Genomic DNA, 24516 nt, shown 5'->3' with positions numbered 1-24516 from the left:
CTCATACTTATCTTCTGGTTTGTTGAAGCAGTAAGTCAGACAACATTTGCCACAATAATGTCTGTCAAAGTGGCTTTCCATAAACACTCCAGCACTGCCTTCACCAGAAGGGCACTCTCGATCAAGGCAACGAATTTTGCCATTCTCATCTACCTTATAATATTTCAGGACAGCCAGCTTAACCTTTCTCTTGTGCTTATTCTTCTTGAGAGTGGTGGAAGACTTCTTCATTTTCTTAGCACGACCACGAGGTCTCAACACAAGATGAAGAGTAGACTCCTTTTGAATGTTGTAGTCAGACAAGTATGTCCGTCTTCCAGTTAGATTTAACACAATCAACCTATATTTTTTTCCTTTATGCCTTTTAAATTTTACGTTATACTTGACAAAGCATTTTCCACACTAAGATTATGTAGATATTCTATAGTTTTCAGTCCGTAGTATTTATATTTGCTCATAAATTTGGATCTTTGGTCCATCTTGAATTTATTTTGTGTCTTAAGAGTGAGTACAGATCTAATCTCAAAAAACAATTTTCCCAAATGAAAACTCAGTCAACCAACTCTCCTGCCTGCCTTTGGTCAAAATCAGCTTCATGGAATTTTGCCCCCAATTCAAGTGTTTAATGAGGGATGCTAAAGCTAGATCTAACGCATTGTCCTAGAACATCTCTCTTTATCTGGGTTATAGAAAGAAAACCATCATTTGTCCTTTTAACACATTTAATTTAAAATCAGTAATGTGGCCCCCTAGGTTTTATTCTCCACATTACCTAATACACTGTTCTATGCATAGCAGTGATTAAAAATATCTGTGGGCTTAAAACAGGAGCTAGAGAAAGGAATGTAAAGAAGAGTACACTATTTATGCCTTCAAAGTTAACCAAGGAGAATAAGATATACTTTATTCAACTATGTTTAAGTCGAATAAGAATGACAAGAGAGGAACAAAGTGAAGATATATTTCATACTTCGTTTTTTCACCATCCTGACAAAGCATTTAGGATGTTTATATATAATATATGCAAACCATTCAGCCCAGTGTCTACACATAGTAGGTTTTCATGATTGGTAATTAGAAAATTATTTCCTATTATTTCAAGGATTTAATAGAGGGAAAGATGTCTTTACCATGGAATCTTCAAGTTTCTAAGGTGAGATAGTTTCATATAGGAAATAAAAACCTAAACACTCTACTACATATTAAATTTTAAAACTATCATAATTATTTACCACTACAGCTTAAAAACAACTGACATTGATAGTCTCTTCCTAAAACTAGACATAAGAATCTCACAAAAAAAACAAAAAAAGATAAATATTAACGGGTGTTATTTCAAATTATGTCTCCACTCTTCAATCATAGCCTACATCTATAGATTCTAAATTAAGACCAAAGCAGGAATGAAACAAAGATGTAAAATACTATGACTTTAATGTCATGTGTTAGGATAAATCAATAGAAGGAATAAATTTGAAGTGGCAGAAATAACCACCTTTGACTTGCTTGGCATTTAAACCTTTTGGGCTTGGGGAATCACTGATGCGGCACTTTAAGGGGATTTGATTTTATAGGCTCTTTAGCCCAAGAGTTTTTAGGAATACCAAAAGTGACATGGCCTTGGAGATATGACAGGCATCAGGCTATCACTGTGAAGCTGCTTCGCTTTTAAATGGCTTGTTCTCAAGTTTGAATCCATAATCCACTGGTAGAAAAGCTTTAGACTTGCTGGCAAAGATGAAAGATGCTCAGAAGCCATTACCTTATAATAGAAATTGATAGATAAGTAGACCATAGAAGTTTAGACTCTGACCTAAAGGGAAGTGGAGAATTGAATTGAGATAATTATCTTGTTAACTTTGGGCAAAATTAAAGTTTACCTTTAAAAGTATCAGATCATTAATGCCAAAGTGCAGATCCTCATTCACTTAAATGAAAGGTGAAAAGAAGTTACTGAAATTGTCTAGCTTTATTTAAAGCATTATAATTCATAATTTTTTATTTAAACACATTTAAAATGTACAGAGAGCTCAAGGACTTGGAAAATAGGAGAAAAGGTACCCCTAAATGTTATTATTTAAATAGAAAACCTTCCTTTATTCCTTCGCTTTTCCTATCTGGAATAAGAGAGGATGCATTTGCCTTTAGTATTCTGATCAAAGAAATGAGAAAGAAAAGATGAATGTTAATAGAGGGCATCTCAAATTAAATCCTTTTGCTCTTCCATCATACCCCTGTGTCTATTATATTCTAAATTAGGACAAAAGCAGAGACCAAACTGATTTATGAAATGCTGCGGCTGTAAATAGCTTATGTTCAATAAATTAACATAGAGGAGCATATGCTGTGGGAATTAACTGAAATCTATTATCATTGATAAAAAATTAAATTTCTACCTTCAAGTCTTTAGGCACAATTGCTAAATAATTGCTACTTATTGATCTCTGGGATTAAACTGATGTCCCATTGGAAGCCTAATTCTCCGTCAGTGCTAGGTCATAATCACTACCTCAACCAGGTCGGACTTAAACAAGTAACTATATGCCAGTCTTCCAAAAGGCACTGTTAAGGAGCATTCAAAACCCCACTTAGGAAACATTGCAAGGTTAGAGGACAGTCTACTCCCTCGACGAGCAGCCAGTAAAGAGCTATTTCAGCAGCTTTGAGGGGCATGGCGTGAAGCTTGAGAGTGGAAAAGAAAAACTAGACTGAGTACTAATAACTCACCCTGCTAAGTCAATCTTCTCTGCTTGAGGCTTCCAGGGCACCTTATTTTCAAATCAGATTAAATCAGCCAAATAAGTAGAGAAATGTAGGCACAAAGCCAAGTAACTAGCTAAAAGATATGATTTGAATTTAATTATCTATATATTTTAGGGCAAAATATAATTTAGCCAAAAAAAAAAAGAGCGACATTTGAAAAGCTATCTCATTTATTCACCTCACAATGTGAGTGCAGATACAATATTTGAAACTGATGTTCTCTGAGTATTAAAAGATGTATAGTAACTGGGATGTGTTTCTGTAGTGTATTTTCTGATTTTAAAATTCAAATACTTTAAAACTTTGCTTGGAATGATTCAAAGTGAAGGACATGGAATTTTTAGAGCAACATATGCATCATGATTTTAAGAAATCAGAGACTTCAAATTGTGTCACAATGAATTGTTCTCATACCTTGCTATATGGTTATTCCTTTATTCCTTTAGTACTTTGTCTTAACATATTCTCTGGATTATTTACATAAATTTCTCTTTTTAATGCAAATGTTCCATAATATATCTTCTTTATTTTTAGAGGCTTTTTATGTGTAATATTTATAAAGGCATTCATTCATTTGCACGATTACTTGACAAATGTTACCTAATGCTTGTCTGGAGTCATGCAGAATGCTAAGTACTGGCTTGCAATGATAGGCTTAAATGGTCACTGTTTGTGGACTCATGCAGATGGAGTCCAGTAGGGGGACAGATACTGCAGAAATCACCACATGAATGAACACTTAAAATTTAAAGTAACTGCTGTAAAGGAAAGCCATATGATTCAATGACCATGTGAAAAATGTCTCATCAAAGGAATTTAGTTATAAATTCTGAGTAAAATAGTTATTTATTTGTGTCAAGCACCAGGATATTCCTCTCTGGTTTTTATAGATAAGATTTTGTTCTAAGAAATAAGAAGAAATTGTTACAAAACCTAGAATGAATACAGACAAGATATGCACAGCTGCCATCCTCAGCACACAAACATTTTTATAATGTTTGTGAAGTGGGAAGAGAAGACATCAGAAATCATCTGAAAGAAGAAAATAAGGTCAATATGCTAAAAATGTTTCCTTCCATCGAGCAGACAAATTGCTTCTAAAAGGATCAGGATTCAGTTCAGGTTGTGTTTAGTTTATGTTTTTTAGCCCAGGTGGGCAAAAATAGTTTTTAACATATCACTTGTAGAAAACTCTCAGTTTAAATGTGTGTGCAAGATTATTGAATACATGCTTATTTTTAAATGCTTTCCAGTGATTGATAAAGGTTGTATGATGCTATCTTTGTTCTGTTCCAGGAGATTATGTGGTCATGTGTGTCTACTTTGATCTGAGCAGAAGAATGGGTTACTTTACCATCCAGACCTATATCCCCTGCACACTCATTGTCGTCCTATCCTGGGTGTCTTTCTGGATCAATAAGGACGCTGTTCCAGCCAGAACATCTTTAGGTGAGACATCTTGGTTTATGTTGCAGTTTCTTAAGTACAAAATACAATAATTTTTATTTCTTTTTCTATGTTGATCTGCTTTAAGTTTAGTCAGCAATTACATAGAAATATCATTTGTTTTATATTCAAAAGAATTGGATTTTTTAAAAAATAGTGTTTAATGTTTTCTACTTCTGTAGTTTGGTTCTCCTTAATTACCTTGACAGGTTTTCTTGAGTAACTTTTTTAAAGAAATTTTAGCTATTTTTTAAAAACCCTTTTAATACTAACCTATTTGTTTGTTTAGGTCTCTGGGTAATATACTGAAGCTACTCACACCAGCTCGTGAAAGCTGATTGGGTTTAGCTCTTCCCAAGTTTGTATTCTGTGATCTCAAATTGGTAGTTAATCAGCCAAGGTGGAAATATTAACAACATGGAACCAATAAAAATCAGGGCTTTCTTTTTTCTAGAGTTAATTGTTACACATTCACCAGCACACCATAGGCTGTTGGCTATTTCCTACATGCATAATTACTGGGATCACATTTGAAGTAACTGACTCTTTATAGAAGAGCCATTGAAAAAAGCGTTTTTGAGAAAACATATTTACCTGCGAAATTTTTATGGGAAAAGAGGCTTTTAACTTTGCACAATCTAATATACATGGTGATCTTTGCCTTGACTTTTCACATCTTTTTCTTCCCATGGGGAAGATGTCCCACACAGACTAAAACAAAGCCCAATACATGAAATTTTTTAAACCTTAACTAAAAATAAAGCCAGTGAGAGATGAATAAATTCAACACCATTTCATCAGCTATGTAAAACCTAGAACCACATCTCTTGCTAACTCTGTCTAAAGAGGCAGTAGTGTATAGTAGCTAGGAAATTGGTTTTTGAAGTCCCACAAATCTGGGTTTGACATAACACATTTAGTACAACTTTAGAATGTTGTTTAATCTCTAATTCAGTTTCCTCACATATAAAACATGCATCATTTCCTGTACCTAACTTACTGGGTTCTACTAGTGTGAAATAAGTTAGTCGATGCAAAGTGCATGTAACATAGTGAAGCCTCAGAAATCTTGGGTACTATAGTCATTTTCTGGCAAAATGGTATGTACTAGGTTATTTTTTTTTTTTTTAATGTTAGTGATTAACTATTTTTTTTTTTTTTTGCTTTTTTTTTTTTTTTTTTTTTTAATTGCATTTTAGGTTTTGGGGTACATGTGATGAACATGCAAGATTGTTGCATAGGTACACACATGGCAGTGTGCTTTGCTGCCTTCCGTCCCCTCACCTGTATCTGTCATTTCTCCCCATGCTATCTCTTCCCACCTCCCCACCCCCCGCCCCTCCCCCATTTCCCCCCAACAGACCCCAGTGTGTAGTGCTCCCCTCCCTGTGTCCATGTGTTCTCATTGTTCAACACCCGCCTATGAGCGAGAATATACGGTGTTTGATTTTCTGCTCTTGTGTCAGTTTGCTGAGAATGATGGTTTCCAGGTTCATCCATGTCCCTATAAAGGACGTGAACTCATCGTTTTTGATGGCTGCATAATATTCCATGGTGTATATGTACCACATTTTCCCTATCCAGTCTATCATCGTTGGGCATTTGGGTTGGTTCCAGGTCTTTGCTATTGTAAACAGTGCTGCAATGAACATTCGTGTGCACGTGTCCTTGTAGTAGAATGATTTATAATCCTTTGGATATATACCCAGTAATGGGATTGCTGGGTCAAATGGGATTTCTATTTTTAGGTCCTTGAGGAATCGCCACACTGTCTTCCACAACGGTTGAATTAATTTACATTCCCACCAACAGTGTAAAAGTGTTCCTATTTCTCCACATCCTCTCCAGCATCTGTTGTTTCCCGATTTTTTAATGATCGCCATTCTAACTGGTGTGAGATGGTATCTCAATGTGGTTTTGATTTGCATTTCTCTGATGACCAGTGATGATGAGCATTTTTTCATATGTTTGTTGGCCTCCTGTATGTCTTCTTTTGTAAAGTATCTGTTCATATCCTTTGCCCATTTTTGAATGGGCTTGTTTGTTTTTTTCTTGTAGATCTGCTTTAGTTCTTTGTAAATTCTGGATATCAGCCCCTTGTCAGATGGGTAGACTGCAAAAATTTTTTCCCATTCTGTTGGTTGCCGATTCACTCTACTGACTGTTTCTTTTGCCGTGCAGAAGCTGTGGAGTTTGATTAGGTCCCATTTGTCTATTTTGGCTTTTGTTGCCATTGCTTTTGGCGTTTTGGTCATGAAGTCCTTGCCTACACCTATGTCCTGAATGGTTTTGCCTAGATTTTCTTCTAAGGTTTTTATGGTAATAGGTCTGATGTTTAAGTCTTTAATCCATCTGGAGTTAATTTTGGTGTAAGGTGTCAGGAAGGGGTCCTGTTTCTGCTTTCTGCACATGGCTAGCCAGTTTTCCCAACACCATTTATTAAACAGGGAGTCCTTTCCCCATTGCTTGTTTTTGTCAGGTTTGTCGAAGATCAGATGGTTGTGGGTATGTTGTATTTCCTGTGAGGCCTCTGTTCTGTTCCATTGGTCTATATCTCTGTTTTGGTACCAGTACCATGCTGTTTTGATTACTGTAGCCTTGTAGTATAGTTTGAAGTCCGGTAGTGTGATGCCTCCCGCTTTGTTCTTTTTGCTTAGAATTGACTTGGCTATGCGGGCTCTCTTTTGGTTCCATATGAAGTTTAAGGTGTTTTTTTCCAGTTCTGTGAAGAAGGTCATTGGTAGCTTGATGGGAATAGCGTTGAATCTGTAAATTACTTTGGGCAGTATGGCCATTTTCACGATGTTGATTCTTCCTAACCATGAACATGGAATGTTTCTCCATCTGTTTGTATCCTCTCTTATTTCGTTGAGCAATGGCTTGTAGTTCTCCTTGAAGAGGTCCTTTACGTTCCTTGTTAGTTGTATTCCTAGGTACTTTATTCTCTTTGTAGCAATTGTGAATGGCAGTTCGTTCTTGATTTGGCTCTCTTGAAGTCTATTACTGGTGTATAGGAATGCTTGTGATTTTTGCACGTTGATTTTGTATCCTGAGACTTTGCTGAAGTTGTTTATCAGTTTCAGGAGATTTTGGGCTGAGATGATGGGGTCTTCCAGATATACAATCATGTCATCTGCAAATAGAGACAATTTGATTTCCTCCTTTCCAATTTGGATACCCTTTATTTCTTTTTCTTGCCTGATTGCTCTGGCTAGAACTTCCAGTACTATATTGAATAGGAGTGGTGAGAGAGGGCATCCTTGTCTAGTGCCAGATTTCAAAGGGAATGCTTCCAGTTTTTGCCCATTCAGTATGATATTGGCTGTTGGTTTGTCGTAAATAGCTTTTATTGTTTTGAGATACGTTCCGTCAATACCTAGTTTATTGAGGGTTTTTAGCATAAAGGGTTGTTGAATTTTGTCAAAAGCCTTCTCTGCATCAATCGAGATAATCATGTGGTTTTTGTCTTTGGTTCTGTTTATGTGGTGAATTACGTTTATGGACTTGCGTATGTTGAACCAGCCTTGCATCCCCGGGATGAATCCTACTTGATCATGGTGGATGAGCTTTTTGATATGCTGTTGCAATCGGTTTGCCAGTATTTTATTGAAGATTTTTGCATCTATGTTCATCATGGATATTGGCCTGAAATTTTCTTTTCTTGTTGAGTCTCTGCCGGGTTTTGGTATCAGGATGATGTTTGTCTCGTAAAATGATTTGGGAAGGATTCCCTCTTTTTGGATTGTCTGGAATAGTTTCAGAAGGAATGGTATCAGCTCCTCCTTGTATGTCTGGTAGAATTCAGCTGTGAACCCATCTGGACCTGGGCTTTTTTTGGGTGGTAGGCTCTTTATTGCTGCCTCGACTTCAGACCATGTTATTGGTCTATTCAGGGTTTCGGCTTCTTCCAGGTTTAGGCTTGGGAGGTTGCAGGTGTCCAGGAATTTATCCATTTCTTCCAGGTTTACTAGTTTATGTGCATAGAGTTGTTTGTAATAATCTCTGATGATGGTTTGGATTTCTGTGGAATCTGTGGTGATATCCCCTTTATCGTTTTTTATTGCATCAATTTGGTTATTCTCTCTTTTCTTTTTTATTAATCTGGCTAGTGGTCTGTCTATTTTGTTGATCTTTTCAAAGAACCAGCTCCTGGATTTATTGATTTTTTGAAGAGTTTTTTGTGTCTCTATTTCCTTCAGTTCTGCTCTGATCTTAGTTATTTCCTGTCTTCTGCTAGGTTTTGAGTTTTTTTGATCTTGCTCCTCTAGCTCTTTCAATTTTGATGATAGGGTGTCAATTTTAGATCTCTCCTTTCTTCTCATGTGGGCACTCATTGCTATATATTTTCCTCTAGAGACTGCTTTAAATGTGTCCCAGAGATTCTGGTATGTTGTGTCTTCGTTCTCATTGGTTTCGAAGAACATCTTTATTTCTGCCTTCATTTCATTGTTTATCCAGTCAACATTCAAGAGCAAGTTGTTCAGTTTCCATGAAGCTGTGCGGTTCTGAGTTAGTTTCTGCATTCTGAGTTCTAACTCGATTGCACTGTGGTCTGAGAGACTGTTTGTTATGATTTCTGTTCTTTTGCATTTGCTGAGGAGTGATTTATTGCCAATTATGTGGTCAATTTTAGAGTAGGTGTGATGTGGTGCTGAGAAGAATGTATATTCTGTGGATTTGGGGTGGAGAGTTCTGTAAATGTCTATTAGGTTTGCTCGTTCCAGGTCTGTGTTCAGGTCCTGGATATCCTTGTTGATTTTCTGTCTGGTTGATCTGTCTAATATTGACAATGGGGTGTTAAAGTCTCCCACTATTATTGTGTGGGAGTCTAAGTCTCTTTGTAAGTCATTAAGAACTTGCCTTATGTATCTGGGTGCTCCTGTATTGGGTGCATATATATTTAGGATCGTTAGCTCTTCTTGTTGCAGTGATCCTTTTACCATTATGTAATGTCCTTCTTTGTCTCTTTTGATCTTTGTTGCTTTAAAGTCTATTTTATCAGAGATGAGAATTGCAACTCCTGCCTTTTTTTGCTCTCCATTTGCTTGGTAGATCTTCCTCCATCCCTTTATTTTGAGCCTTTGTGTATCCTTGCATGTAAGATGGGTTTCCTGGATACAGCACACTGATGGGTTTTGGCTTTTTATCCAGTTTGCCAGTCTGTGTCTTTTGATTGGGGCATTTAGTCCATTGACATTTAGGGATAGTATTGTTATGTGTGAATTTGATGCTGTCATTTTGATGCTACCTGGCTGTTTTGTTGGTTAGTTGATGCAGATTCTTGATTGTGTTGCTGCTTTTTTACCATTTGGTGTGTTTTTGGAGTGGCTGGTACTGGTTGTTCCTTTATATGTGTAGAGCCTCTTTCAGGAGTTCTTGTAGAGCAGGTTTGGTGGTGATGAAATCTCTGAGTGCTTGCTTGTTCACAAAGGATTTTATTTTTCCTTCACTTATGAAGCTGAGTTTGGCTGGATAGGAGATTCTGGGTTGAAAGTTCTTTTCTTTAAGGATGTTGAATATTGGCCCCCAGTCTCTTCTGGCTTGTAGGGTTTCTGCTGAGAGATCTGCTGTGAGTCTAATGGGCTTCCCTTTGTGGGTAACCCGACCTTTCTCTCTGGCTGCCCTTAGCATTTTCTCTTTCATTTCAACCCTGGTGAATCTGACGATTATGTGCCTTGGGGTTGCTCTTCTTGAGGAATATCTCTGTGGTGTTCTCTGTATTTCCTGGATTTGAATATTGGTCTGCCTTGCTAGGTTGGGGAAGTTTTCCTGGATAATATCCTGAAGAGTATTTTCCAGCTTGGATTCATTCTCTTCATCACATTCAGGTACACCTATCAGACGTAGATTAGGTCTTTTCACATAGTCCCACATTTCTTGAAGATTTTGTTCATTCCTTTTTGCGCTTTTTTCTCTGTTCTTGCCTTCTCTTTTTATTTCATTGAGTTGGTCTTCGACCTCTGATATCCTTTCTTCTGCTTGGTCAATTCGGCTGTTGAAGCTTGTGCATGCTTCACGAAGTTCTCGTGTTGCGTTTTTCAGCTCCATCAATTCACTTATTCTCCTCTCTATGCTGTCCATTCTCGTCAGCAGTTCGTCCAATCTTTTTTCAAGGTTCCTATTTTCTTTGCGATGGGTTAGAACATGTTCTTTTAGCTCATTGTAGTTTCTTACTACCCATCTTCTGAAGTCTGATTCTGTCATTTCATCACCCTCCTTCTCCATCCGGTCTGGTTCCCTTGCTGGTGAGGAGTTGTGATCACTTTTAGGAGGAGAGGTGTTCTGGTTTCGGGAGTTTTCATCCTTTTTACGCTGGTTTCTACCCATTTTTGTGGGTTTATCCACCTGTTGTCTGTCTCTGTCCCAGGGAGTTGGAGCTTTATGAGTTTCCGTTGCACTACTGCCTTTTTTGATTTTTTTTTTTTTCAGGTCGGACCCGCCCAGCTAGCAGCACGCCTAGCCTCTGCCTGCCCGCAGGGGCTTTGCTGAGCTGCTGTGGGCTCCGTCCAGCTGCCCTGAGCTCTTCCCTGTAGTCCTTTTTATATGGGCGTAGTTAGAACTGTCTGGGCAATGGTGGCCCCGCCTCTGTTATGGGGGACTCTCTCTGTTGTGGCTGGTTGCCTCGGCAACGGCGGGTTGCCTCGGCAACGGCAGCCTGCCTCCGTAGCGGTGGAGAGTCTCAGTAATGGCGGAAGCCCCTCCCCCACGGAGCCGGACCGTCCCGGTTCAGCTGTGCTTGGTTTGAAGGGCTCAACCCAGAGGGTTTCCAATTACTGTTTTTGTTTTCGTTGTTGTTGGGGGTGGAGGGGTGGGACCAACCGAACCTGATCACCTGGCTCCCTGACTCAGAGTCTTTTCTTTTAAGTTGAACGACCCCGCGTTCCGGTCGCTTGTTGAAAAGGCGCCGGGATCTCCCGTGCTGCGACTCACGGAGTCGGCTCGAACCGCGGCGCCGGCTCCTGGCGGATTTTTTGCCTAGGAATCTCCTGGCCTGGCTCGCTGTTTCAGATGAATGGGCTATTCTGCCGTCTCAAGGCTCTGCTCGCCAGCTAAGAGGGCTCCCAGACCAGTGGCTTTTGTACGGAGAACTGCAGCAACAGGGAGTGGTCACAGCAGCCGCGCGGGCGGAATCAGCCCCGTGGGGGCCAAAACAGCCGCACCGGCTGGGACTGCGACGCTGGCGACCCCTCTGCCTGGGTATCTCCTGGTCTGTGGGCAATAAGAGTTCGTCTGGAAATGCGGCGTCCACTCACCCTCTGCACTTTCACTGGGAGCTGAAGTCCTGAGGTGTTCTTAGGCGGCCATCTTGAAAGTCGGGCTTCTGTACTAGGTTATTAAGCTGAGGGCAGAAGTGATTACCAGAGGAAAAAAGACACTATTTGCATATCTGTCCTCTTCCAAACCTAATTTAGTTTCCCATCTGTTTCAAAAGGAAGTTATTTTGATTTTTTCTGTTATATGTGGTACTTTGTGTTACAAGTCCTTCTCAAAAATTAAAATATCTTGTCTAATGCTACATGCAGAAACAAACCCCAAATATGTTGAGCCTATTACTTTAGGATTATTACTTGTCACTGTGAGTGAAATGTACTGCATTACATGCTTCTATGTCTCTCTCATCAGAATGTCAGTCTTGTACCTCTCTAGTACAGTGCCTGGAACATGGCTGGTACCTCAAATCACTGTTTAATTGATGTATACACTTATGAATGGATGGAACAAATACATTGACATATGCCAATCATCCTTTTCCCAAAAACATTTTAAGGAAGAGATTTCCAATCAGTCTCTCCTCTTGAACCTGGATTCTTGCTGGCCAAAATCTCTCTTATGATTTCTTGGGTAGCTCATTTAACCCACTCAGTAAATAAGTAACCACTGGCAAGAGATCATGGTGGAAGAAGAGATCAAGGTGAGTGACTTAAGGAATGAGAGAGAGTCCCTTGAGCAAATAGCAGATAGGTGCTTCTGTTTGTAATTTGTAAGTTAGAAGTGCTCAATATGGTCTCTGTGTCTTTTCTATTCTTCACAACACCTGCATGTAGAAGTTGCTGTACTGATTATTGTTATCGCAGTTTTTAGAGCTGAGCTAAGGAAGTAGAGGTGCTACAAGGACATAAGATCACAACATAAGGAGGTGGTAGATCTGCCCCTCAGCTGATGGGACATAGGTTTGCTCTGGGTGGGAGGCCTTGTTGAAGGTCAATTGTGGATACAGGTGAGAGGCTGAGCTGAGCCAGTTTCTCTATTTTAACTTTGCTGTCTTACTTTTCTAGATCAGTGCTCTCTGAATTTAATTGCACATTTAAGTCACTAGAGGACTTTTTAAAGTGCAAATGATTTAGTTCAACCCCAAGAAATTATCCAATGTGTCTAGAACATGGCTTAGGTGTCGGGGTTGAAAAACAACAACTGGAAACCATCATTCTCAGCAAACTGACACAAGAACAGAAAACCAAACACCGCATGTTCTCACACATAAGTGGGTGCTGAACAATGAGAACACATGGACATAGGGAGGGGAACATCACACACTGGGGCCCGACAGGTGGGGAGGTAGGGGAGGAATAGCAGGGATAGGGGGATTGGGGAAGGATAGCATTGGGAGAAATACCTAATGTAGATGACGTGGTGATGGATGCAGCAAATCATCACCATGGCATGTGTATACCTATGTAACAAGCCTGCACAATCTGCACATGGACCCCAGAATTTAAAGTATAATAAATAATTTTTTTAGAAAAAGAAAAACAACAACAAAATCCCCAGGTGATTCAAATGTGCAGTCACCTTTTAGAATACTGCTCTAGATTTCATTGAGTCCCATTACTTTTTCCAGTGTTTACAATCCAGTTAAATGAGATGACCTTAAACACCTGTAGGCTTTAAGCTTCTTGCCACAGAACAGTTAGGCCAAGTTGTTTGATGAATGAGATAAATTTATCCACGTGGCTCAGAGATACTGGCTGTTTTCCCAGGGTCCTGGGGTATAGACAGCCATCATCTTGGAGAATATAAAAGTGAAGGTAGTTTGGTGCCCAGGTGGTAGTTGGTGAGGCATATTCCTGGCGTAGTAACAATGAATGAAATGAAAATACCATTTGGTATTTTTCACCCAACTGATTTGAGGTGAAGTAACATCCCTGAAGAGCTTACTTCATGCCAGGAGCAGAGAAACTGGTAAAAGCTATGGATATATTTCATTTACCCAGCTAAGAAAAGTCTTATTGACTTATGAGAATTGAAACTGTCTTATTGTTGGTTGAGAAGCCAGTTAAAACCATCACTGCTCTGCCTCTCATTATTGATGTCATTGCAGTTCTCTTTCCTGTGGCTCCAGGCACAGCCCTGAAAATATGAGGCAGTTCTTCAAGAGTCTACTTTTACATGGCGGTGATGAATGTCTGTGTAGTCTAAATAACATTTTCCCAATTTGCTGGATCAGTGTTTAACTTGAAAGTCAGAATTTGTTTCTCCCAAATTATCACATCCCACATTTTTAATAAATGAACTCATCTATGATATCTACCACAAATACTGATATGTCCACTTGTCAAGGGTCGAGTATGGCCTGAGGCCTGATTGTAAAATAAAGGTCAAGGTGCCAATTTAGTCTTTCAATCCTCTGCAAAAATATCAGTTGGATTAGGTACAATGAGAAACTTACATGAATTAGTGCATAGACAACCTAATTAAATATTTTTAGTTTAAGAAATAAAATTTTCCAATACCTAATATTTATTGGGATTTTAGTAGGTATTAGTAACCTGTGCTCATTTTTAAATTTTTTTAAATTTTTTATTTTTTTTTTTTTGAGATGGAGTTTCGCTCTTCTTACCCAGGCTGGAGTGCAATGGCGCGATCTCGGCTCACTGCAACCTTTGCCTCCTGGATTCAGGCAATTCTCCTGCCTCAGCCTCCTGAGTAGCTGGGATTACAGGCACGCACACCATGCCCAGCTGATTTTTTGTATTTTTAGTAGAGACGGGGTTTCACCATGTTGACCAGGATGGTCTTGATCTCTTGACCTTGTGATCCACCCACCTCGGCCTCCCAATGTGCTGGGATTACAGGCGTGAGCCACCACGCCCAGCCCCATTTTTAAATTTAATCTTCACAAGAGACTTACAAGGTTCCCCATAACTACCACCATCACCTCTAGTTTATAGATGAGGGTCTCAAACCTCCTTAATGTTCTACCCTGACAACATGGAAGACCCCAGACAGGAATCTACAATAGATCCCATCTGTTTAGCACTTCATGCTGCATATTTTTCATCTATTTATGGGGCTAAAATACTGTGTTTCCGAGCACAGCATTTGAAGCCAGGCTGCTTAGGTTTGTATCTCATCTCCCATCACTTACTATCTTGAGCAAGTTTTTATTCTTCCAATGCTCAGTGTTTGTCACATGTAATAATAACAATAACAATAATTACATTATAGAATCATTGTGAAGCTCTTGTCAGATAAAGTACTTGACAGAGTACCTGGCCAAAGGAAAAGATCAGTAAATGTTATCTACTGTTATTTGCAATTAAAACTGTCTCCCAAAGGTCATAATTATGGATTCCTATTCTCAAATGTAGATTGAGCATCTTTGATCTTTCGTGTATGTACTATGCATTGATTCAATGTTTCACACATTCATTGAACAAATATTTACTGAGTCCCAGCATGCTGCTCACTGTAGGGTTATAATAGTCAGCAAGACAGATTCTGTTGTCATAGAGTATACAGACTAGAAAGGGAGACTGGTTATTAAATAATTGGTAATAGTATAGAAAAAGGACAATGGTATTTATAAACATAGTTCCCTTGATCACCTCCTTCCTCTATTAAAGGCTACCCTTCCTCTACAGTTATTTCAACCAATGTTAGTGTTTCCACTCTCTGGAATTTCATAACACAATATGTATTTAGGAAACTTTCACAGTAAGCTACAATTAAATGACCCAAGAGAACCACATAATTCTTGGAAACGTACCTAACCTCTTCAAAAATGACTCTGACAAAGACTTGAAAATGATTAAGAAGATAATGGCAATTTTATCTCCTCTTACTCATCCTTTCTTCAAGAGTGTTTTTGCTCCTCTCAGTTTTCTTCTAAGCATCTTCTACCAGTTACCTACTTCTTAGAGAATAAAAGCTTTTCTTCTTTTCCTGGATGTTACTGGAGCGCTTCTCTGTATCATCCTCTTCTCTTGCTCTCCAAGTCTCTCTACCTGTTTCGTCCTAGTTTCCCTAGACTGCTGTTTGAGGCAGGAGAATCTGACTGTCCCCTAGAAGTTTCTTGGTTAGCAGTAATAGTTATAATTGCACATTATTAAATAATGGAAAATTCATTCTTTTTTTCTTTTCTGTCCCCCGCAAGAAATATAAATCACAAACCTGGAGATGATAAAGTGTGGGATTAATGCTTTTAGAGTACAGAAAGATGCTTCCACGCAGGATTAGAAATTCTGAACTGGAATTGTAGGTTGGTAAGCTAGGTGGACCTTCAAAGAGTTAGTCCCACAGATGAGAAAACTGAGGCCTAGACTGTTAAGATGATTTACATTCCTATGGCCTATTTGAATTCTGAATACTAGAACCTATTTGAATACTGAATCCATGTTGCCTTTAATATAAACAACATGACTTTTTATTTTTATTTTTTTTTTTGAGATGGAGTCTTACTCTGACACTTAGGCTGGAGTGCAGTGACACAATCTCAGCTTATTGTAACTTCTGCCTCCTCAATTCAAACAATTCTCCTGCCTCCTCGATTCAAACAATTCTCCTGCCTCCTCGATTCAAACAATTCTCCTGCCTCAGCCCCTACTAGTAGCTGGGATTACAGGCAAGCACCACCATGCCCAGCTCACTTTTCATATTTTTGGTAGAGACACAGTTTTGCCATGTTGGCCAAGCTAGTCTCGAATTCTGACCTCAGGTGTTCCACTGGCCTTGGATTCCCAAAGTACTGGGATGACAGGCGTGAGCCACCGCGCCTGGCCAATAACACACCTTTTACACAGGAATGCTCCTTATCCTTCTCTGGCTGATGAATATAGGTTGTCTTGATATTGTTCTCTGTCACTAAACAACCACTGGAGAGGACAGGTTTGCTCAGGTGCTGTTGTATAATTAGAAAAGTAAGAGCTTTGCAATCAAACATGTAATTTCTGTGTTCGGTTCTGTCTGATACTTACTAACTACTGGATGTGGCACTGGCCCTTTAGCCTTGTTCTTCTCATCGATAAAATTAGAATAAAAATAACTGTTGTGAAGATTCAACAAAAAAGTGTACATAAAGTACTTATCATTGTGCTTGACAGAAGGAAGTTTTCAGTAAATATTCCTTATTATGCTACTTCTGAGATACTTCTTTTAATCCTATAATAATCTAAAAGAATTCATCAATCAAAGCATGTCACTTACACATAACGCACCTCCTCTACTTGGCATCTTTGAATAATTTCTCTTTGTACTTTGAATAAAATGTAAACTGTTTGGATGTGCCACATTTTATAATTTATTTTTTTTATTTTTAATTTTTTTAAACAAAATCACCTTAATCTTCTTGTCCCTCTCCAGGTGCCAGACCTTCTAAAAATTTAAAAACAGACAAAATTTATCTTTCTCAAAACCCTCCCTTAATTTAATAATAATCAAAAAGTTAGTTTTAGATTTAAGCTTCACTTTAAACACCAACTCCCCAAAAAAGTCTTCTCTGATCATTCCATCTCACTAGATTCTCACATCCCTGTCTTCTCCATGGCACATACCATAATGTGACATTATACTTTTCTTTGTTGACTTGATTCACAGTGTATCTCTCTCACTGAAATATAACGTACATAAAGGCCAGAGCAAATCTATTCATCAGGGTTTGTCGTTTCAACTGATGTATAGTAGACAGGCAATAAATATTTGTAAATAATGTGAATTAATTCCACTTATACCTCCTTTCCCATTGCAGAAACTGTCTATCGGAAGTCATGAAACAAGTGTAGTCTCACAATCGACTCGGTTACCCAATTGGCTTATACAATCACATGACATGTTTCATTGCTCCTCTTTTCAGGTATCACCACTGTCCTGACAATGACCACCCTCAGCACCATTGCCCGGAAATCGCTCCCCAAAGTCTCCTATGTCACGGCGATGGATCTCTTTGTATCTGTTTGTTTCATCTTTGTCTTCTCTGCTTTGGTGGAGTATGGAACCTTGCATTATTTTGTCAGCAACCGGAAACCAAGCAAGGATAAAGATAAAAAGAAGAAAAATCCTGTATGTATCATTTCCTATTGGGATCATTGAAATTTTTATGATTTTGGTTTAGTTTGTTTTCATTAGCCTATCTGCGGGCTAAGGTTCAGCAGTTTGAGCTTCAAGATGAAAACAGAATATATGAGTGTAGCCAGGCCATAAGGATTTATTTATGATCATTAATTACTTGAGAGAGACTCGGGTCTGATTCTATTTTTCTCTATGTCAGAATTCTTATACAGATAGAATGACCTGCTCTATTTTGTGGAGACTAAAACCATTGTTGAGAAATATATTCATCTTCTATTTGCTATTATTCCAGGTTTCACTGATTTTTCTGCCCTCTTACAATTATATATGTGTATATATATATATATATATATATATATATATACAGATATATGTGTGTGTATATATATACACACATATACATATATATATGTGTGTGTATATATATATGTATATATATATATATATATATATATATATATATTTTTTTTTTTTTTTTTTTTTTTTGAGATACAATGTTACTCTGTCGCCCAGGCTGGAGTGCAGTGGCATGATCTCAGCTCATTGCAACTTCCTCCTCCTGGGTTCAAGAAATTCTCCTGCTTCAACCTCCTGAGTAGCTGGGACCATAGGTGCATGCCACCAAGCCTGGCTAATTTTTGTATTTTTAGTCTACATGGGGTTTCACCATATTGGTCAGCCTGGTCTTGAACTCCTGACCTCAGGCGATCCACCCACCTCAGCTTTCTGAAGTGCTTTCACAGGCATGGCCACTGTGCCCTACCATAATAATATTTTTTAATTACTGATGTTTTAAATTAAAACTTCCATCTAAGGCATTCCACTAGGAAGCTATTAAGTCCTCGAAGTTTCAAAGATGACTACATTTCTGCAAAAGATTTAGTGTGTGTGTGGAAGTGTGGTGTGTGTATTGTCACCAGATAATTTCAATTGATTTCATTCTCAAAATGTATCTTTTTGTTTTTAAAACAAATGATTTACTATTATATGGGCAAATTACTTAGCCTCCTTGAGTTTTTGTTTTTTATGTATATAATGAGTATTATTTAAAGACACTTGTCTTATGGGGCTGCCACAAGAAATAAATGTGTCAAGGAAGGGCAAAAACACCCCAAAATATCACATAGTACTCTATACATGAATGTACTTAACATTAGTAGTTGGTGATGATTGTTGATGTTGATGACTTATACAGTTAGCAGCCTGGATTGATTTCAGTGTCACATGATTTGAAAACAGGGAGGATGACATCTACTTGCCAGCAAACTTTAAATGGTGAGGATGAGGCACAAACCCAAAAGCCTAAAGTTTTTTATTGTGGGTGTTGAAGAGAGCACACAGTTACCCACTTACATACCTGAACAAAGTGGCTGGCTCAGAGAAGTCCTGATGAAAGTTAAGGTCCTTTCCCTCCCAAGACATGGGCAAAGCAAATCACCTTACCATCCGGGATTTACAACCTTTCCTGGCCTTCTTCTTTTAGGACCATAATAGTCTCTAGCTATCCAACCCACAGACTTTGAAGGCTGAATTGTAAGGAGGGAATTTAGCTGATTCTAGGTTATATTCTGATACATCTCTAGAAACCCAAGTGAAATACTACAAGAATAATGTGTCTATTTGAATGTAAGACTTTGTAACATATAAAGAAAGAAGCATCATTATTTTTTATTTTTAAAAATGCTTGTCTTTAATTGCTCAAATATTTACAATGCTTTATGCAGTCCTTCCCTTCCCTGTCTATTTTGCCTCTCTCTTACTATTTTCTCTATCCTTGTTTTATTTTCCTTATTGTGTTGTTTCTGTTTGCTTCCTTTTGTTCACTTTCCATTTCACTCTCCCTTAAGAAGGTGGTTCTATTGAGAATTGGCATTACCTGCCAGCTATAACAAGGATGTGAGGACTGGCTTTCAAACAAGTTCTGATGAGTCCTTTGGAAAAAGTCCCTTGGTCCTCTCTGTCAGCTATGCCAGAGTGAATTTCGTTGCAGAGATAGAAGCAGATTCCTTAATTCGGGGTCATAGAAATGACAGAAGAAGAAAAGGCAGAGGAGAACAAGATTAAAATAAAATGAGAAAATGAAATTACCTGAGAATTTCATGCACTTCTCTTTTCAAGGCAATTAGATGATTTATCAGAGCTACCAAGAAAGTAAACTGGGAATGAGAAGCTGAAAGTGTGTTCCTGTTTAATATGTCTTTTGGATAATTGTGTCAAGACTCACATATTAAGTTATCCTTGATGATAATTAGAAAATAAAATTATGGTATTTTTAAACAGGGTAACTAGGCAATAGGAAACTTCCTCACAATGGAACAACTCTGGCTTCTTCAGTCAAATAATCATAGATTAATTTATTTAAAATGTTCTTAGGTAATTACAAAATTCCATTTTTCAACTTTAAGCAAATACTTTATTCCAAGCTCGGAACTGTCCTTCTGTGTTTATAATTTCAGTTCATTTCACTTACTATGTTTTCAAAATGTATTTTTAATTTATCTTGTCTCTCTCTCTTTTTTTTTCTTTTTTCTTTCTCCTTTTTATTAAAAACAAATGCAATTCTCTTTTCTGTCTACAAACCCAAAGCTTCTTCGGATGTTTTCCTTCAAGGTATAATGTTTTTGGAATGGAAATTCACTGCATGCAACTGCTGAATTTAACTATTAATGCTTACATGGTGTTTTATTTTATTTTATGAGTAGACATTTAAGCATTCTACCAGGGATAATGTTGGAGAAAGTTCTATAGACTTCTGGAGTTGATTCAGCAACTATACTCTAATTCACATAGGTTTTAATCTTACACCAAGCTCAAAAGTTATAATCCCTATGAAATGTCATAGGTAAAAGAGGCTGCTTTATCCATCAAAGCCAAAATGAGCTCCCTCTTTTTAAATAAAAGTGGGATCAAGTCTTACTCATTACACCTACCAAGTTTGTATACTTTTAAAACTAAAATTTAAGTGTAAATCCTAGTTCAGAATGGATTGGTTCATTATTGTTTTGTAAACTTAATGATTTCTGTTTTTCTTAATTCTACCTGTAAGTTCTATAAGAAGAATACTCTTTTTGAAAGGCTTTGAGTTAAAATATCCATTCTTTATTTTCAGAGTGATCCCTGGGCCTGTTGGCTCTACTATAATGCATTACAGTGAGATTTCTGTTCAATTATAATAGCTGATTCTGAGATGTTAGAATTTCTGTTTATGTTATCCTAAAACTAAATCCTCCAAATTAACACTAAACGTATCATTTAGCTATATAGAAATTTAAGAATTGGTGTAGCAGGAAATTTACCAAGTCGTAACATTCTCTTCTAAATGTCCATTCATATGTAGATAAACATTGTTGACATTCTTAAGCTTATAGACAGTGAATGCTAGCAAAAGTATCATAGTCCTTTAAAACATAAGGCATACTTTTGTGGTATAAAATCAGGAAAATTCTCTATTTCTATAGATTTTAACATTTTCTATTAACAGCATTTAATACATTTGCTCAGTGTAATGGGTTTTCTATTTGCTTATAACTAAGCATGACACAATATTTAATTTCAGAATTGATGCATTTTTATTTATCTGTTCCACTCACATGCAGCACCATTAAATGCCTTCATGTAACCGACTTCACATCTAATAGTTACTAGAATAAGATTCCATGTAGTTTGATTTAAATCTTTAACTTTGAGTTATTTTGGTGTTCAATCTCCTTGCTATAGCTATTAGCTTGATGATATTATTTTCAGCTGCACTGCTTAAGCTTAAAATTTGAAATCTGCAAATGTGCTATCTTTCTAAGTTCAATTTTACCATTGTAGATCATGATGTCATAGCAATTTCCTGAGTACCCATTTTCAGATTCATCATCATATTGGTGACATTGTCGAAACACAGTCTAGGATCTCTCAAGTATAACTAACTGATCCTCCTCCTTCCCTACCCTCATCCCAGGCCCCTACCATTGATATCCGCCCAAGATCAGCAACAATTCAAATGAACAATGCTACACACCTTCAAGAGAGAGATGAAGAGTATGGCTATGAGTGTCTGGATGGCAAGGACTGTGCCAGTTTTTTCTGCTGTTTCGAAGATTGTCGAACAGGAGCTTGGAGACATGGGAGGATACATATTCGCATTGCCAAAATGGACTCCTATGCTCGGATCTTCTTCCCCACTGCCTTCTGCCTGTTTAATCTGGTTTATTGGGTCTCCTACCTCTACCTGTGAAGAGGTATGGGTTTTATTGATATGAGTCTTATTCACTGAGTCTCATGGAGAGATGTCTGTTCTAAGTCCACTTAAATAATCCTCTATGTGGTTGATAATGATCTGAATTTGTTTCTATGTCCAAACCTGGTAAATTTTATAATGTCATATTGTTTGTACCCAACCCTCCTTTGGTTAATGTACTTTGAACTTCGATGTTTGCTGTGTTTCAAACCTGCAAGGCAAAGTAAAATTACAGCAAGAACATTCAAACCAAATAAGATATTTTTCAGCTACAACAACTGAAACAGTGAAAGCCCTGACTATTTACAGTGGTGGTATCCTTACTAGATAAGCAATGCAATTAGATAGAAAAGGTCGAAAACTGTACCCTGTGTTCATTTCGGGTCAAGTTGTCATAAATTTGATCCCAGTAGAATACCTCCCTCATTTGAGAAAAATCACAACTCACTTTAAATATGAAAGACTAGTCCAGAGATCTATTATGCCTTTATCTCAAGAGAGACAGAAAATTTACTCCACTTTCATGTACAATGATGTAAATATTTCAATAACTTAGAATGCTTCAAGTTTAGTGCATGCATCTCTTTAGATCCCAAATAAATGGATTGAAGTTATCATCCTATTGTCTTTTATTTTGTGTCCTTGGGCTATAAAAGAATCCTGAATGTAATTATAAGGATTTGGGTTTGGAAATGGAGGGAGGAATTTCCAATGCCTTCTCTCTCATGCATGAAGATTCGAACAGCTTATTTTTTTTCCTTGTATGACATATTACAACACTTTAAGTAAAATATAGACTGAATAATCAATATTTGCCACCTCTAAATATGCCCAATTTCATAACTAGAGTATAAAGTAATTATTGTATGTGCTTGCCGCTATTTTTTTCTTCCTTTTAGGATGATAGATCATAACAGAACTTATTCTCCATCTCAAGATCTGCTTCTAGTGATTGTGAGTGCCTTGTGGGCAGAATCCTTGTCATTTCCTCTTTGGGTCCATAGCACCTTGCATAGTGCCTGGCACATAGTTGGTGCTCAATAAATATGGTTTGAAGTGAATTGCCCTCATATGCTTCTGGCAAATCTCTGTGCTGGCCTGAAACCAGTGATTCATCTTTTCTCATAGGTGTTGTCAAGTGATATTTGATTTTGTAAAAATAACCAGAAAGATCCAAAGAACTTTAGCTATTTATGTTCATCTTCAAAAATTTCTTTCAGGCAAAGTCCATACTCCTTTTAAAACAATATTTATGTCCTATGTTCATGTATAAAAATGACTCTACTAGGGCATAATTAGAGTTTGTGTATTATTTTTCCAGGTTTGGGGATGAGTCAGTCCTTATCCATCCACAATTTTGTTTGTGAACTTAAAACAGGAATAAGCAAAATTCATACCTTACTAGTGTTCAGAATGTAGTATTCTGTGCTCTGTGAAGAAAAATAAGTACTGAAGATTAGCTTTTAAAAACTGAAAAAAAATGAATGACTTGCATAGAGGTTGAGCCTATGATTGTGGTCTCATTAGATTATATTGTTATCAAACAAAGCAGTTTCTCCAGACTTAAAACATGGTGAGTTGAGCTCTATCTTCATGTACTCATCCTGAATTTGAATCCTTATTTTTCTAAAATAGCAGCCTTTGTTAATTATTTTTATGGAAATTATTGCTCTCTGTTATAATTAATTATAGCTAGTGTAACTTTACAGATAACCTGAAAAGAGTAAAAAGGAAGAGAGAGCGGCTTTGTCAATATAAAACCATGTAAAGTAATCATCAAATCATCTGGATGAATCTTGAAACACATTTAGCTGCCAGTTTTACAAACCTTTAATATATCAGTGCTCCAGTATATAACCTCAAACAAATGTAAATAGAATGAATTATTTTCTTGTTTTGAATTGTCAATATATTAAATGTTGACTCTTTGGGAGAGTTGTTGGCAAGTTTCAATGGTGAGAAACATGTTATTGTCAACTTGAAATGTGTTCTGTAATGGGGACACTAAAAAAAGCTAGCTTTCCAATGTGTGCATAGTATTGGCAATATGAATACATATTATATATAATCTAATACCTATTATAAGCTGCTCCCTGTCTATGTATTTGGAAACCTTTTCACAAAGGGAATTGCCTAACATGTGGACTTTTACAATAAAAATGCTGCATTCTAATCCATGGTGGCATCTCAGTAGTCTGCTTGGACTGTTTATCTCTTTCCTATTTCCCCAAATCCCCTTTCTGTGAGCTTTACTTGTGAGCTGTGTGACTGTGTTTTGTATGGTGGTATTCTTCACTTCAAAACAATTAGGAGAGGCATGTGGGTTACAGAGAGAAGAAGAAAGGCAGACATGTAATAAAGTAAAAATTCAAGCCTTCTCTACCTCAAGAATTTCAGTGTGGTTTAACATTAACTCCAGTACCAGACAAAGTTGGGATCTCAGCTTTACTATTCACCAGTTGTTTGACAATTGTCAATTCAGCCTTTAGAATCCTCCATTAAAAATGATTTATGTATTTGTTCATTTGTTTAGAGATGGGATCTTCCTACATCACGCAGACTGAAGTGCAGTGGTACAATCATAGCACACTAGCCTCAAACTTCTGGACTTAGATTTTCCTTCTGCCTCAGCCTCCTGTAGTTCCTGTAGCTGGAACTACAGACACATGCCACTGTGCCCAGCTAGAAGTCTCCATTTTAGCAGCTACGAATTAGATATAATAATGCTAACCTATGTAGTGACACTCAACAAATGGTCAAAAGCTCTCTCCCTCACTTCCAATGCCTTCCATGTA

General features: G+C 37.5%; 1 protein-coding gene across 2 annotated transcripts in view; it reads left to right on the top strand.

Moving 5' to 3' along the window:
- GABRG2 (gamma-aminobutyric acid type A receptor subunit gamma2) overlaps positions 1–23898 on the top strand; it is a 99798-nt gene extending 75900 nt beyond the window's left edge. The window contains exons 7-10 of one of the 2 annotated variants that reach the window (XM_003934740.3): positions 4060–4212; positions 17279–17484; positions 20080–20103; positions 21443–23898. In XM_003934740.3, coding sequence (XP_003934789.1) covers positions 4060–4212; positions 17279–17484; positions 20080–20103; positions 21443–21718 — 659 coding nt within the window. In that variant the 3' untranslated portion in view covers positions 21719–23898. The remainder of the gene's footprint in view (positions 1–4059; positions 4213–17278; positions 17485–20079; positions 20104–21442) is intronic. The other variant, XM_003934739.3, reaches the window with a different exon arrangement.
- Positions 23899–24516: the final 618 nt, after the last annotated feature.

This window comes from Saimiri boliviensis, chromosome 20 (assembly GCF_048565385.1).
Source record: "Saimiri boliviensis isolate mSaiBol1 chromosome 20, mSaiBol1.pri, whole genome shotgun sequence".
In the NCBI taxonomy this organism is placed as follows: domain Eukaryota; kingdom Metazoa; phylum Chordata; class Mammalia; order Primates; family Cebidae; genus Saimiri; species Saimiri boliviensis.
This window is presented reverse-complemented; position numbering and strand designations above follow the sequence as displayed.